The sequence below is a fragment of the Rhinopithecus roxellana genome, chromosome 10 (assembly GCF_007565055.1).
Source record: "Rhinopithecus roxellana isolate Shanxi Qingling chromosome 10, ASM756505v1, whole genome shotgun sequence".
In the NCBI taxonomy this organism is placed as follows: domain Eukaryota; kingdom Metazoa; phylum Chordata; class Mammalia; order Primates; family Cercopithecidae; genus Rhinopithecus; species Rhinopithecus roxellana.
Window position 1 is genome coordinate 93,484,111 of NC_044558.1, and position 17,275 is coordinate 93,501,385.

Consider the following 17,275-nt stretch of genomic DNA (forward strand, 5'->3'; position numbering starts at 1 on the left):
AGGTGTAAGTCCTAAGAGGATTATTCTTGGAATTTATTTATCTTCTCATTCATTAATTTATCAAACATTTATGTGCAAGACACTGTGCTCAGCTCTGAGGACACAAATATGAGTATGACATGGTCTCCCCCTTTTGGGGCTCACAGTTGAAAGGGAAGGCAAACTGTAAATAAATAACATCATAGTGGAGTGTGGTAAGTGTTACACGTATCAGAGCTGTATAATTTCCTTTTTTAATTTATTTTAGTTTTGTATTAAAAATTGTTAACAGTGATTTTCTTAATATATTTATGCCAAACATTTGGTGAATATGTTGCACTATATTAGTCTTTACATTAAGCATGTAATTCAAGCAACTAACAAAGTTAGTCTGTAGAAATTTTGTGGAAATAGCTTCTTTCTCTAAATACTCCTAATAATAAAATGTACAACAATAGTATTCCAACCATTTTGAAGAGTTTAGTCCTACATCTTCCTTTTTTTTTTTTTTTTTTGAGACAAAGTATTGCTCTGTCGCCCAGGCTGGAGTGCAGTGGTGCGATCTCAGCTCACTGCAACCTCCCACCGCAACCTCTGCCTCCCAGGTTCAAGGGATTCTCCTGCCTCAGCGTCCCAAGTAGCTGGGATTACAGGCACCCACCACCAAGCCCGGCTAATTTTTGTATTTTTAATAGAGATGGGGTTTCACTGTGTTCATCAGGCCGGTCTCGATCTCCTGACCTCAGGTGATCTGCCTGCTTCAGCCTCCCAAAGTGCTGGGATTACAGGCATAAGCCACTGCGCCTGGCCAGTCCTCCAAATTTTTGATTTTTTAAAAATATTTTTATTAAAAAAAGTAGAGATGGGGTCTCACTGTGTTGCCCAGATTTGTCTCAAACTCCGGGGCTCAAGCAATCGATGCTACCACCTAGGCCTTTCCAAGTATTGGGATTATAGGCATGAGCCACTGTACCCAACCTCCAAATTCTATTCTGTTAATCGCTAAGCATAGGTATATGATCTGTATTTATTTCGTCAAGATTTTATGTTGACGAAAAACTGATTTTGTAACATGGAGAAAATTTTAGATATAGATTTGATGCCTCAGATCAACTTCCAAGAACCACTCTGTACATCACTCACTATACTTCCTTTGTAGATACCATTTATTAAAAACAAATCAATAGGCCAAGTGTGGTGGCTCATGCCTGTAATTCCAGCACTTTGGGACGCCACGGTGGACGGATGTCTTCAGGGCAGGAATTCGAGACCAGCCTGGCCATCATGGTGAAACCCTGTTTCTACCAAAAATACAGAAATTAACCCTATGTGGTGGTGGATGTCTGCAATCCCAGCTACTGGGAGGCTGAGGCACAAGAATTGCTTGAACCCAGGAGGCAGAGATTGCAATGAGCCGAGATTGCACCACTGCACTCTAGCCTGGGCAACAGAGCGAGACTCTGTCTCAAAAAAACAAAAAACAAACAAACAAACCCCAAACAAATCAATACATTCTTATTAAAACAGCTAAAACACTTTTCCTTATAGTTTGTAGCTGACCTTTTGATAAGAAGTATGTATACAGTACTGTGAAAACTCAGAGAAACTGTTTTGGAAAGGGGAGGAGAGAGAGGAAGTCAGAGTTTCTCAAAGTAGGTCTTGATGGAGTAGAGCTGAATTTTGAAAGGTAGGATTTATACTGAGTCGGGTAGGCATTCAGGCAACAAGAGCAGGGAGAATGGAAAAATAGAACCCTGGTCAAAGGGACAGCACAAAAGATCAAAACTGGGCAGGGGCCACAACAAGATGGAACTTTCATGGTAAAAGAATTTGAACAGTAATTTCTTATGTATTGGAGTCCTCACAATTCTGACAATCCTGCTGTCACCAGGAGTTATATGAAGATCTGGGAAAGTCACCATATGCTGGAGATAGTTTTGCAGGGCTTAGCCAAAACTAAAAAAATCTAGCAAGAAGTCAAAGTCCATTTCAGTTTTGGCATCCAGTTAGAGGCTAAAACTCATGAATTAAAGTGTGGAATTTAATATCGTCATTATCAGTTAGGTTTAAGACCCTTTTTACAAATAGGAGATGTTGAAAGTGAGTTTGAATAAACACATATTTCCAAGTTGGATAAGGTCATGCAACTTCAGGGTCTAATTTAATTGATAAGTGATCCACCCTGGATTTGGGCTTTAGTAAGAGAGAATTCCACCCTCCCGTCATGATTTACTTACTTGGCTCGCATGAGAGCTTTCAAGTCTTTGTTGATTGCAACATGCAATTCAATTTGGTTATGATTGCTGTCTTCATTTTGTGAAAAATGGTAGAAAAGAAATCTGTAGAAAGGTTTAAGCATCTATTCTGACATTTGAGAGGGTTTCAGTATTCTGCGTTTACTTTTAAGTTTTGTATTGGCAGGGCATGGTGACTCACGCCTGTAATCCCAGCACTTTGGAAGGCTAAGGCAGGAGGATCACTTGAGCCCCAGGAGTTTGAGATCAGCCTAGACAACATGGTGAAACCCCACCTCTAAAAAAATTTAAAAATTAGCTAGGCATAGCGGTACGCGCCTGTAGTCCCAGCTACCCAGGAGGCTGAGGTGGGAGGATCACTTGAGCCCCGGCGGTGGAGGTTGCAGTAAGCCAAGACTGCACCACTGCACTCTGACCTGGATGACAGGGCAAGACCCTGTTTCAAAAAAAAAAAAAAAAAAAAAAAAAAGTTTTACATTGAGGTTGTGAGTCTAGCCAGTGGATCTCCTTTGAAATAATCCAAGTATAAATTCCTTTTGTGCTGACAGGTTCATATAAGGAATTGAATTGGTTAATGTCCCATACTGGGGAGTATAGTAATATAATTCATCTGCTTAGAGCCTGAGTGACCCTGAGTTTTAAGCATCGTTTCCTTTTGGAAATTGAAAGGTTTTATCGTTCATTGATAGTTTCCAATATCTGCAGGGTCTTTCCCATTTACCATCCTGTCTTCCATCCTAACCAGGAACATAATCAGCTCTACATTATTTGAAATTAACTGCTGCCAAAGTACAGCAGATGGGACTAGTGAACTGATATAAGGAAAGCATTTCCTATGGTACTTGTGTCACCATTTGTTTGACTACCAGTTATTTAAAGATAGCGTTTGTGTGTGAAAAGTTATCAGTGCTAGTTATGACTACTTTTCTTTTTTTTGTCTTTTGAAACTCAGAAGTTCTAAGCATTTCTTCTGTATAAACAATGTAACTTGTCATTAGTCTGTTGTTTTTTAAACAGAGAAAAAATAACATCCATGTTTCTATTATCACAAACACTAATTTCAAAATTGAACAAGTGTGTTTTACAGACTCCTAATTAGAGGGCAAATGCAATTTTGATACTGCTTTTTATTTTGTTTTTAATGATTTTTATTTAATATACTGATTTAATTTAATTTAATGATTTTTTATTTAATATAAATAATTTAGTATAAATAAAAAATAAATATTTTTATTTAATATAAATAAAAATTAATATTCCATTTTGGGATGTTATAATTTAATTAAATACTTCCTCCCCACCCCCCCTGAGATGGAGTCTTGCTCTGTCGCCCAGGCTGGAGTGCAGTGGCGTGATCTTGGCTCACTGCAACCTCTGCCTCCCGGGTTCAAGCAGTTCTCCTGCCTCAGCTTTCCAAGTAGCTGGGATTACAGGCATGCACCACCACACCCGGCTAATTTTTGTATTCTTAGTAGAGACAAGGTTTCACCATGTTGGCCAGGCTGGTCTTGAACTCCTGACCTCAAGGGATCCACCCGCCTCAGCCTCCCAAAGTGCTGGGATTACAGGCGTGAGCCACTGTGCCCAGCCCAACACTTCCTTTTTATACATTGAGATTGCTTCTGCCTTTCCCATTATAATAAACAATACTGCAATGAATATCTCTGTGTATTTCTTACTTCTAGAGTATTGCTTTAGGACAAATTCCTAGAAATATAATTTCTATTTCTTTCAGAAGTATGCTCAAATATATAAGAGAAGATGATTTTAGCTTCTTACTTGACCCTTTTCCAGAATTGTCTCTCTGCTATTCTGTACAACAAAGTAGATGGAAATCGGTGTTTATCCTTACGGGATTATAGTAGTTTATGCTAATGATTAGTCTAGTTAATGTCCTTATACATATATATAATATTCTATACCACTTCAAAAGCATCTATATGCCTATCCTCACTCCTACACTTACTTGAAATGCAGGTTGGCATTTCACATTTCACATCCAGGCTGGCTGGTATGTGTTGTCCAGTATTTTCCCAGAAAAAAATGGAAATAGTAAATTGGCTAAAATGATCTGATCGGTCCTCTGTTTTTTTTTTTTTTTTTTTTTAAGAGACAGGGTGTACTCTCACTCAGGTTGGAATGCAGTGTTGTGATCATAGCTCACTGCAGCTTTGAACTCCTAGGCTCAAGCAATCCTCCTGCCTCAGCCTTTTAGGTAGCTGGGACTATAGGTGCATGCCACCACACCCAGCTAATTATTTTTTATTTTGTAGAGACTGTCATGCCATGTTGCTCAGGTTGGTCTCAAACTCCTGGCCTCAAGTGATCCTCCCACCTGAACCTCCCAAAGTGTTGGGATTAGAGGCGTGAGCCATCACACCTGGCCTGACCACCCTGTTCTATCAAATACTGTAGTCTTGTTCAAAGCCAGATTTGGCCAACAAAGAATATTTTACCCACATTCAATTAGACTTTCCAGAATGACTGTTGTCTTAGTTTAAAAACACTTATGTTGGCCAGGTGCAGTGGCTCATGCCTGCAATCCCATCACTTTGGGAGCCTGAGGCAGGAGGATTGCTTGAGCCCAGGAGTTTGAGACTAGCCTGGGCAACATAGCGAGACCCTGTCTATACAAAAAAATTAGCCGAGTGTGGTGGTGCAGGCCTGTGGTTCCAGCTACTCAAGAGGCTCAGCCTGCAGTGAGCCATGATAGTTCTACTGCACTCCAGCAGCCTGGGTGACTGAGCAAGGCTGCTGGAGTCAGCCTGTCTCAAAAGAAAAAAAAAAAAAAAAAACCTGCAACAAAACACATATGTTATGTGTGATTAAAAAAAATACATTAAGGCTGTAAGTTACTTTGGCCGTCCCTTAATTAGGGTAACGTTAGCATTATCACCAAAGTACAGTTAGTAACCCTTCTGATTAAGGACGACAGAGATACTCCCTTTTCCTTACATAGCTTTCTACTTTTTTAAAGAAAAAAATATTAAATTTGTAATGACATTTTGGTCAAGAGCAGTGGTTTTATCTGAGGATCTGACACAAATCATTTAATATTCATAAGTACCAGAATAGATGTGCCATAGCTGACTTACAAAAACCCAAAGGTATGATGTCTTTATAAAATGATTTTAGGCCATGACCTTCAAACTTTGGAATTCTAAAAAAGCAGCAGCATAGCAAACAGTTCTGAGTTGTCATAAGGGGCCACTGAAATGGATAACGCTGAGTAGCCTAATGGATTCCTGAAAGCATAGTGTGTTTTAGATACTGCCAGATCAATAAACACAACAGTCATTTAAGTGTGTATGTTATATAATATTTGGTTAATTATATTATAACTCAAATTCTTTCAGTGTGCTTGTCTTTTAAATGGAATGCTAAATATAACTGGAGTACTTGTAAAAATAGAATGGTCAGAAAAATGCAGAGTATATTATGTCATTTTTCTAAGCTATATTAAGTTAATATTTGGAGGTAGAGATTCTGTCATACACATCATTTTATGTACCATGAATTGTCATATTTCAGAAGTACTCATGTTTAATAATAAAAATAAAAAGCCCTGTTTTATGTTACTGAGTTGTTCATCATTTGAGTTCAGTAAAAGACTATATTGAATTTTTTTAGTAGTTGCTTCATAAGTAGATGATCGGTGTACCACAAATAAAAATGTATGTTGAGTACATAGGTAGGTATTTTATGTAAAAGAGTTGTTTTGGGTGGAAGAAATAACAATACTGAAAAGCTTTTTTAAAGTGCCAAAAACTTTATTATTTGTTTAGATGTTTATGACTGGGCAGATGATCAAATTTAAAATTTTGCAATTTTCCACATCATTGAAAAATATTTCAGTAATCTTTATTGATTGTAATAGTGGAAGCTGGTTACTGATTTTGGGGGGGAATAGCACTAAAAAAAAATGAAAATAGGCAATACGACCTTCTTGAGTTTGATAACAGCTTCAAGGCAGGTGGTTGCCCTTGAAATGTGATCATTTTTAAAGGAACTTGAGTTATTTTATCTGCTGCCATCTGAAAAATAATCAGAAAGGTAATAATGTGTTTGGTGAATCTAAATAAAACGGTAGGGAAATACAGTTTTATATTACTTGATGGTGAAGGACATTTAATCAATCATTATTTGTTTGATGTGGTTGTATTGAAAACTAAGTAAGTGGCTGAGCGCAGTGGCTCACGCCTATACTCTTAGCACTTTGGGAGGCTGAGGCAGGCAGATCGCTTGAGCTCTGGAGCTCAAGACTAGCCTGGGCAACGTAGGGAGACCCCCATCTCTACAAAAAATACAAAAATTAGCTGCATAGTGGCACGTGCCTCTAGTCCCAGCTACTCAGGAGGCGGAGGTGGGACAATTGACCACCTGAGCCTGGGAAGGTTGAGGCTCCAGTGAGCTAAGATTGCACCACTGCACTCCAGCCCGGGTGAGTGAGACCCTGTCAAAAAAAAAAAAAAAGAAAGAAAGAGCACCTCAGTAAAAAAAATCTCTAATTTTAATTTTTAATAATATTATTTTCAATGTATCTTTACCCAATGATATCTAGTTGAATACAACTATAGTCTGGTTGGAATTTTTTTTCCTTTTATTTAATCTTTAAAATTATCATACATTCAAACTGGCCTTTTTTGGGAGGTGTGTAGTTCTATGAATTTTAACACATGTTGTTAATTCATGTAACCACTACCACAACTGGGAACAATTCCTTCAACTTCCCCAAAAAAACTCCCTCATACTATTCCTGTGTAGTCAGACCCACCCTTACCCCTAAACTCTGGTAACCATTGATCTATTCTCCTTTACCGGAGTTTTCTTTTTTCCAGAATGTCATAGAAATGAAATCATACAGAACATAACGCTTGGAAGTTGTCTTCTTTCTCTCAACAAAATGCCATTAGATTAATTGGAGTAGTTATGTTTATCAATAGTTTCTTTCTTTGCTAAGTTGTTGGTTGAAATTTTACGGCATCCTGATATTACATCAGATCTGATAAGCTGGCACTGAATTTTTTTAAAACTATGAACATTTTTCATATTAGTTAACTGAGATACTTATAGTTAATTTTTTTAATTGGAATTTGTTGTTTTGTTTGTTTTCACAGTATTTTCCGTTTTATTATAAAAGTACACACCCAATAAAGATTAAGTCATTTCTTAACTCTGCCTGCATTCAACACTTGCTCTTTTTATTTATTTTATTTTATTTATTTTGAGAGACAACGTCTCGCTACTAGGCTGGTCTTGAACTCCTGGCCTCAAGTGATCCTCCCACCTTGTCCTCCCTAAGTGCTGGGATAACAGGCGTGAGCCACCGTGCCCGGCCAACACTTGCTCTTGAGCAGCTTTCTTGGCTTTTACCATCTTGACAAGTTCCTTGCATCTTTTCATGCAGCCTTTCTTTGTCCTGCTAGCTACTGCTTGTGCTATTTTCTCTCATCTTTCAGGTGTGTTGACTGGGTATGTTTTCAACACTTGTTCAAAAAGCTTCTGTCCATTGTCCAAGGGGTGAAGTGGGTGCATGAACCTTAAAATCATTCTGAAGGTGTTTCATTGTCTGCTTGAGGCAATGTTCTTTTTAAAGTTTATCAAAAACTTTTTTTGTTTGTCATCTTTTTGATGAGGGTCCAATTTTTGGAGGCTCTTTGCTTTGCCAGTAACACCTTTGGTGGTTGTCCTGACATCAGTAGAAGAATGTATGTTGATGTAATGAGCAATAACTTCCCAACTTCCCATCTTGAATTCATTCCAGCAGGGAAGAGATTCATAGCCTTAACTTGTAGCTGCAGATCGTCTTCTTACCAGTTGTTGTCACTTCCACCTCTGCCAGTTTATTTCACTGCATTCTTAGATGCTTATCACATATGAGCCCCAGCTTCCTGTTTCTCTTTTGTAATTTGTTCATTCATTTCTTCTGTTTTTCCAGAGCAGCCATTCCTACTTCTTTTGTAGATGATGTATTTCATTCAAGTACTGTAAGCTTTTTAGTTCAAGCTGATTACAAAGTTTTTCTACTTCTTCCATCATTTCTTTTTTTTCTTTTTTGAGACAGGGTCTCCCCCTGTCACCCAGGCTGGAGTGCACTGGTGCCATCATAACTCACTGCAGCCTTGAACTCCTGGCCTCAGGCAGTCCTTCCACCTTGGCCTCCCAAAGTTCTAGGATTACAGGCATGAGCCATCACCTGGCCTTCTTCCATCATTTTAACCTACCCTGCCTCATTGTTGGAAAAGTGATTCCAGATCTTAGATGAGTTTCCAAGTTTTTGCCTTTCTTTCTTTTTCCTTTTCTTTTCTTTTCTTTTTTTTTTTTTTTTTAGCAGATGAGGTCTTACTATGTTGCTCAGGCTGGAGTGCAGTGGCTGTTCACAGGCATGATCATAGCCACTACAGCCTCAAACTCCTTGGCTCAAGCAGTCCTTCTGCCTCAGCCTCCCAAGTAGCTGGGAGTGTAGGTGTATGTCACCCACCTAGCTTGCCATTCCTTTGTAATTTTTTTTTTTCTTCTTTTTTGGATGTCTTTTTCTTTCTTTGCCAATAATACTTGTTGTCTAATTATCAGTTCTTTCTCCTTTGCTAATTGAGCAGCTTCTAATTCAGCTTATCTTTGTTTTTCTTTAGCTTCTTGCTCCTTTTGTTTTGCTTTTGTGTTGTTTTTAAATTGTGAACTTTTTTTTCATTTCAATTCAGTGATTTGCATATGTAGCTAAGCAAGGCAATTACAGTGTTTGCATTGCTTTGGAAATTCTTGTTATTTTGTTGGGCTAAAATATTAATAACAAGTTTCTAAAGGCAAAATTTGAGATAGAAGAAAGTATTTTTCCAGTTTGTAAGGGAAATAAATTGCTCTATGACCTTTCTTAATGTCAGTGCCAAAGACCTGGCAGAATTTTCTTTGCTTTTGTTCCAGGCCTCTTCCCACCCTGACTTTCTGGTCTACGGTGAACCAGGCACCTCTTTTGTCTGATAATCTGTTTCAGTGTGCTTGCTCCTAGAGTGCCCTCCTTTGTTGATTACAGTAGTCTGTTCATTTTGATCTAGTCAAATTTATGTGCATAAACTCTTTTTCTTAGTTGACAGAAAATATAATGGTTTTATTATCCCCAGCTGCTGAAAATGGAGGCCTCCTGATAGTTGTATGTTTTGGCAAGAAAGCAATCTATTATGAATTGGATAAAACTATACCATGTCACAAATTAAAATAATGGGTTAACACTATTAAGAATGGGGTATGAGGCCAGGCATGGTGGCTCAGGCCTGTAATCCCAGCACTTTGGGAGACCAAGGTGGGTGGATCACCTGAGGTCAGGAGTTCGAGACCAGCCTGGCTAACATGGTGAAACCTCTTCTCTACTAAAAATACAAAAATTAGCTGGGCATCGTGGCACACCCTTGTAATCCCAGCTACTAGGGAGGCTGAGGCAGAATTGCTTGAACCTGGGAGGTAGAGGTTGCAGTGAGCTGAGATCGGCCACTGCACTCCTGCCTGGACGACAGAGCAAGACTCCATCTCAAAAAAAAAAGAATGGGGTATGCTTCAAAACCAAAGAACCATGAATAATCCATCATTTATTAAATATATATATATAATTAGGTTTTGAAGAACAGAGATAAAACTTGGTTCCATTTTTACTAGTACTCTACCTGGTAATAGGAGTTAGAAACTTTAACTTTTTTTTTTTTTTTTTTTTTGAGACAGAGTCTCACTCTGTCACCCAGGCTGGAGTACAGTGGCACAATCTTGGCGTACTGCAACCTCCACCTCCCGGGTTCAAGCGATTCTTCTGCCTCAGGCTCCTGAGGAGCTGGGACTACAGGCATGCACCACCACGCCTGGTTAATTTTTTTTGTATTTTTAGTAGAGACGGGGTTTCACCATGTGGGCCAGACTAGCCTCGAACTCCTGACCTTGTGATCTGCCTGTCTCAGCCTCCCAAAGTGCTGGGATTACAGGCTTGAGCCACTGCGCCCGGCCTAGAAACTTAACATTTATAACTCAAGATCATTTACTAAAGATTTACGCTTCAATTTTCTTTCTTTATTTTGTAGTATTATTTTTTGAGACAGGGTCTCACTCTGTCACCCAGGCTGTAGTGCAGTGGCACCATCATGACTCACTGCAGCCTCTACTTCCTGGGTTTTAGCAATCCTCCCACCTCAGTCTCCCAAGTAGCCTCAATGACAGGTGCATACCACCAAGTCTGGCTGTTTTTTGTGTTTTTGGTACAGACAGGCACCATGTTGCCCAGGCTGCTTTCCAACTGCTGAGCTCAAGCTATCTACCCACCTCAGCCTCCCAAAGTGTGGGGATTACAGGCGTGAGCCACACGCCTGGCTTTATGCTTCAATTTTCTAAAATAAATTATGGAGTTAATTTCTGACTTTCACACTTAACTATATTCTTTTATGATTTGGGCTCTTTCAATTAGGTCTAATCCCAGTTTTCATAGAAGCATTAACAGAAAAGCCAAAGGGGGAACAACTCCATCAGCAAATAAATGGCTTTACAGTACATGTTTTCCATTTGATTGTAATTAAAATAATTTTTGGCGTGGACTATTTTGGGATATCGTTAAGCATATTTTCTTCCTTAGATGACTTTGGTGAAAGTAGTATTTACTCACTTCTCCATTGTCTTTTTCCTTAGATTTTAACCTTTGAGACCAAGAACCCGTCGGAATTAGCAGAACGTTTGCGCTCTGTTTGTGGGAATCAGAGCAATGCCTATGCCCGGCTGCTGGAATACCGCCTGAATGCCTTGCGAGGACTGTGGAATGCCCAGCGCCAGCTGGCCTTAGAAGAACAGCATGAAAGGGAAAGTTCAGGTGATGAGGAAACTTTGGCCCTGCTCAAACGCCAGGGCTTGTTGCAGCAACCTGAGCAAGCGCCCTTCACATCAAGGATGGGGCTCCTGCTGGTCTTCCCCCTTATTCAGTCCCAGAGTAGAACAGACCCCTCTCTCTGTAACATAACTGCTGAGGTGCTATTGAACTGCCTTCGTGACTGCCAGCCTTTGAGCTTGACCAAGGAGCCTGCTGACTGTCTCAATGGAATTGAAACTTTGCTGTGCTCTTGGCTAGAGGAGACTTCTGACACAGGCCGACACATCCCACATAAGCAAAAAGAAAATGCTGCTGCTGCCCTGGTGGCTTTGGCTTGTGCCAGGTAAGGAAAATCGAATGTATCATTTGGTGACCCTGTGACTATGCCACCTGGTTTGGGTGAATGAAGAAGAGGCCAAGTATATTTGACAGAAGTCTTAACATTCAGAAGTCCTTCTTTGTTTTCAGTATTGAATTTCACAGCTTTGACAGTGCATGAGATGCTTTTGCCAAACTTGGCACCAGGTGCCTGAGCTGGAACCCAAGTTTACGTTTTCCATTTCTGGTATACCATGATAACAACTTAAACAGCAGAAAAGGGAGAATCAACCCTTGACATATCTAATCGTCCCTTAGATGGTTAGTGTTTTACATCAAGTAGTTAGCAGAGGATGTTATGTCTGCTTCTCCTAGGAGGATGGTCAAAAATTTATAGAGGTATTAATTTTTCATGCTTGTCTATAAGAAGTACATCAGCAAGTTAGTGAGCTATTATTCACCTGGACTCAGTCACAAAATTGGTCACAAATTATATTTTTGGACCTAATACTTGTTTTGATCAATTTAATTGGAAGATTTCTCAGTATATATCCAGATTTAATAGTAGTACATATGGCCAGATGTGGTGGCTCACGCTTGTAATCCTAGCACTTTGGGAGGCCGAGGTGAGCAGATCACTTGAGGTCAGGAGTTCTAGACTGCCCTGGCCAACATGGTGAAACCCTGTCTCTACTAAAAATACAAAAATTAGCCGGGCCCTGTGGTGGGCGCCTGTAATTCCAGCTACCTGGAGGCTGAGGCAGGAGAATCGTTTAAACCCAGGAAGTGGAGGTTGCAGTGAGCCAAGTTGGCACCACTGTACCCTAACCTGGGCGACAGACCAAGACTCTGTCTTTTAAAAAAAAAAAAAAAGTAGTATGCTTTTCTTCATGTGCAAGTCATCAGCCCACTGTCAATAGGAAATATGCTTAGAGTTGCTTTCCTTTTTGCTTTTCTCTTTTCTTTTTCTTTTTCTTTTCTTTTCTATTCTTTTCTTTTCTCTTTTTTTTGAGACAGTCTCACTCTGTCACCCAGGCTGGAGTGCAGTGGCATGATCTTGGCTCACTGCAACTTCCACCTCCCGGATTCAAGTGATTCTTCTGCCTCAGCCTCCCAAGTAGCTGGGATTACAGGTGCCCAACTAAATTTTTTGTATTTTTAGTAGAGATGGGGTTTCATCATGTTGGCCAGACTGGTCTCAAATTCCTGACCTGAGGTGATCCGCCCACCTCAGCCTCCGAAAGTACTGGGATACAGGCATGAGCCACTGTGCCTGGCCTATTCTCTTTTTTTATTTTTTTGAGATGGAGTGTTGCTCTCAAAGACCAGGCTGAAGTACAGTGACATGATCTGAGCTCACTGTAACTTCTGCCTCCCTGGCTCAAGTGATCCTCCCACCTCAACCTCCCGAGTAGCTGGGACTGCAGGCACCTGCCACCATGGCTGGCTAATTTTGTGTATCTTTGGTAGAGACAGGATTTCCCTTTGTTGCCCAGGCTGCTCTCAAACTCCTGAGCTCAAGCAGTCTGCTGGCCTCGGCGGGATTACAGGCATGAGCCACCCCGCCAGGCCTGGAGTTGCTTTTCTAGAAATTTTATACATTCTTCTACCCAGTGACCCATATGATCACTAGCATCTGTTTGTGAGAAAGAAGTTTCACTACCTTTGTTTTCCTCTAGACTAATTGCCTAGAGAATAGTTAGGACCACAGCCTGACTGATTAGTGTCACTATTCTGCCTGTCTTCCATAGAATTTTTTCCTTGGTTGGGATCTTCTTTATTTTAGCCAAACATTTGTGGGAGAATTCTTCTTGAATAATTATGAAGTTCTTAGTTATAAGTCTTCTTCCCCTGTTTTTCTCTTTATAGTTTCAAAGTAGACCTTCAAATGATTGAATCTCAAGGGTTTTTTTTAAGGCAAAATGGCACCAGTATTTATTGTAAGTTTCTTTGCTCTGAGCAAGCTGTCATAGCCTAGTTTTAGATCCCCTGAAACTGTGGTTTGTGAATCCTGACATGTGCTTAATTCTAAGTCATTGTGTGGTACTGAAATAAGTTTCCTTGTAAAGGTTTTCTATTGGATTGATTTATTTTCTGCATATGCAGAGACAATTTCAAGTCCGAGATCTGTTATCAATGTGAAAATTCCATTTGAGAAAATCTGCTTTTAGACAGTACTACCTTTAGACAGATTTAGGATGTTAGGAATAATTATCAACTCTTTAGTTTCAAACAGTTTAAGTTATTAATCGTTGGTTCATAAAACTCACATTTTTATTATGTACCCAAATTCAGTCTATACCAAAGATAGTTATTGAAATTACTTCCTGTACTTGAGAGTCTAAATTTCATTCAGCAGAAATGTTGAAATGGACGTTTTTATTTATTTATTCTTCTTGGGTTTTTTTTTTTTTTTACATGGTTCCTACATTTTATTGCTAATATATTGTTCTAGACTTTAGACGTCATGTGCTTTTCAGTGTTAGATCATCTTACTAAAGTTATTAGTGGCATATTATTGAATTTTTTGGTTGATGCTCTCAAAGACAGAGTAACCATTCCCCAAAATTATTATGAAGATGTTTATTCATTCAACCAACTAACATTTATTGAACATTTCTGATGTACGGGAATCTTGTGCAGTCTTAGGGATATAGTGATTCTAGGTTTCTTACCTCACAGAGCTTACGGTTGAATGGACTCAGGGTGAGTCATTCTGCAAAACCTTATTGCTTACTTACTGCATGGAAGGCATTCTCTTGATGGTAGGGATACAGTGGAGAGCAGTTAGACCGTGCCTAAAATTGCAGAGTTTACATAAGAGTGAGGGAGGCAGACAGTGAGCAACAAATATAGGTAAAAGATCATTGTAGAGAGGAATATTCACTATATGAAAAGACAGAGAGATATTTTGATAGAGAATGACTGTGGAGGTAGGGAGCAGCATTAGCTGGAGATGCCAGGGAAGGCCTTACTGAAGAGGTGACACTTGGCACTGGATGATGAGAAACAGCCAGCAGCAGAGAGTTCCACGTAAATGGAGTGGCGAGTGACAAAACTGACATTCTTCTTGTGCTTGGGGTAGCTGAGGGGACAGCACAGTGGGCAGGGTTTCCGAAATGTGATGGTAGAAGGAGAGGGGCAGGAGATGAGGTTGGCAGGACCCAGACCACATAGGGGCTTGTGATCCATGGAAGGACTTTACATTTTACTCTTAAAATCTGATCGAAGGCTGGGTATGGTGGCTCACGTCTATAATTTCAGCACTTTGGGAGGCTTAAGCAAGAGGATCTCTTGAGGCCAGGAGTTTGAGACCAGTCTAGGCAACGTAATGAGACCCTGTCTCTTTTTTTTTTTTTAAAGACATGGTCTCATTCTGTTGCCCAAGCTGGAGTACAGTGGTGTGATCATAGCTCACTGCAACCTTGAACTCCTGGGTTCAAGCAATCCTCCTGCCTCAGCCTCCCAAAGTTCTGGGATTGCAGGTGTGAGCCACTGCACCCAGCCAGACCCTGTCTCTTTTTTTTTTTTTGAGACGGAGTCTCACTCTGTCCTCCTGGCTGGAGTGCAGTGGCACGATCTTGGCTCACTGCAAGCTCCACCTCCCGGGTTCAGGCCATTCTCCTGCCTCAGCCTCCCGAGTAGCTGGGACTACAGGTGCCCGCCACTGTGCCCAGCTAATTTTTTGTATTTTTAGTAGAGACGGGGTTTCACCGTGGTTTCGATCTCCTGACCTTGTGATCCGCCCGCCTCAGCCTCCCAAAGTGCTGGGATTACAGGCGTGAGCCACTGCGCCCGGCCCCTGTCTCTTTTGAAAAAACAAATCTGATTGCATCTGGCAGGTAGTAATTCCTTGGAGTTGGTTAATAGTTCTGAACTTTCCAAATGTTAAAGGTTTTGCTTTTTTATTTTAAACCTCACTGTTCCCCAGGGAAGTATCCCTGTTGGGCAGATGAAGAAGCAAAAATCCATAGGAGTTAGGTGACAGGACTGAGATTGTGCAGCTGGTGAGTGGCAGAGCCAGGTTTTAGAACCCATGTGTCCCGATTCCAACTTGTTTTTCTATTCTATCTGCTGCCTCCTTGCCTTCTATTAATGCTATTCTTTGGTTTTTATTCTCTGAAACTAGAGATAGCGAGAGGGGCAATTAAGAGGAGGACTCTAGGCCTACTTGGTTCTGCATTAGGTATTCCATTTCTATTGGTGTTTAGGCATGTGATACCCAGCAATTAAAGCCTTGGCTAAGAGATTAAGGCAGCAAGTTGAAGTCAGCCCATCTGATACAGGCGATCATTTAGTTCAGGAAGTGTTCTTGTGGTGATTTGTACTTGGATTGTGGCCAGGTAAGTCTTATGCATCTTAAAAGCACCTTCTTTTAGATCTTGCTGACCGTATGACAGACTTCCTAGAGCCTTGAGTCTTGGAAACCACAAGGAGTTCTGGTAATGGTGAGCCCTGTTGCAGGTATTACAACTATGCGCAGTCAGAGGGATGCAGAAGGAGCATCTCTCAGCACAAAGCATTATTTATTTGAATATATTCCTTCTGGTCATATTTAATGTGATGGAGTTTAGTGAGCTGTTTTTCAAAATGAATGAACTTAGCAAAGATTTGAAAATCAAGTCTGGAAATACTGTTAGACTCTATGATCCTCCAGAGGGTGACTTGGTGATACAGTAACCAAGCATAATAGCCACAAGTTCTTTGTGCTGGAACCTTATGGTTTTGAACTTTTATGTTAGGGGAAAATTGTTTACTTTTCCAAATGCAAGGAGAACTCCTTCATACTTGGCATAGTGTTGTTTTCTTTTTTTTTTTTTTTTTTTTTTTTTTGAGGCGGAGTCTCGCTCTGTCGCCCGGACTGGAGTGCAGTGGCCAGATCTCAGCTCACTGCAAGCTCTGCCTCCCGGGTTTACGCCATTCTCCTGCCTCAGCCTCCCGAGTAGCTGGGACTACAGGCGCCCGCCACCTCGCCCGGCTAGTTTTTTTTTGTATTTTTAGTAGAGACGGGGTTTCACCATGTTAGCCAGGATGGTCTCGATCTCCTGACCTCGTGATCCGCCCGTCTCGGCCTCCCAAAGTGCTGGGATTACAGGCTTGAGCCACCGCGCCCGGCCATAGTGTTGTTTTCATTGTATCTTTGTGTATGAACCAATGGTGATAGTTAATAATCAGGTATATTTTGTACAGCACATCATCTGACCAGCAGAAGCAGAGATACACATTTTTGGAACTTTTCCATGTGGTTAATTAAATTAGCATTAATGACCTAAATTATTTGACTTTAAATTTTGATGATTTACTGTTCTTCCCTTTTATTTTTAGGGGATCATTGAAAACTTTCGTCCATACAGTCCATCTATTACAGAAACAGACGGATCTAGGGTCCCTGCCTGTAGCTGACGTGTTATATAGGTAAGCTGTCATTTTGTATCCTTATCCTCCTTCCAAACTAGGTAGATTTGTGCCAGATGCTTCCTTTATTAAGTAGATTGCTAAACTCTTATCAATTAGTGATTGATTTTTAAATAAGTATAGACTCATGTTTACCTTCTTAAGTAAGAATTTTATTTTTTATCTTTCCTTTTGGGAAAGTTTTTAGAGCATGTTATTTTTCATCATTTTTCAGTTCTCTGTCTTTAAAAATGCCATAGCTGGTGGGATACAATAACTCATGAGTGTGGTGGTGCGTGCCTGTAGTCCTAGCTATTAGGGAGGCTGAAGCAGGAGGATTGCTTGAGGCTAGGAGGCAGAGGTTACAATGAGCCGAGATCACACCACTGCACTCCAGCCTGGGTGACAGGGCGAGACTCTTTTCAAAAAATAAAAATGCAATAGCTTATAATGAATTCTGATGTAAATTTTGAGATGATAATATATCAAGATATAA

At 40.3% G+C, this 17,275-nt stretch overlaps 1 protein-coding gene and 1 pseudogene across 6 annotated transcripts in view; one reads left to right on the plus strand and one right to left on the minus strand.

Moving 5' to 3' along the window:
* The window catches only part of HECTD4 (HECT domain E3 ubiquitin protein ligase 4), a 229,416-nt gene that overhangs the window by 52,811 nt on the left and 159,330 nt on the right, over positions 1–17,275 (plus strand). For all 6 annotated transcript variants that reach the window (XM_030938338.1, XM_030938339.1, XM_030938335.1 and 3 more), the window contains exons 2-3: positions 10,893–11,410; positions 16,711–16,800. In XM_030938338.1, the coding sequence (XP_030794198.1) occupies positions 10,893–11,410; positions 16,711–16,800 (608 nt within the window). The remainder of the gene's footprint in view (positions 1–10,892; positions 11,411–16,710; positions 16,801–17,275) is intronic.
* Positions 5,395–10,760, minus strand: LOC115899946 (annotated as a pseudogene).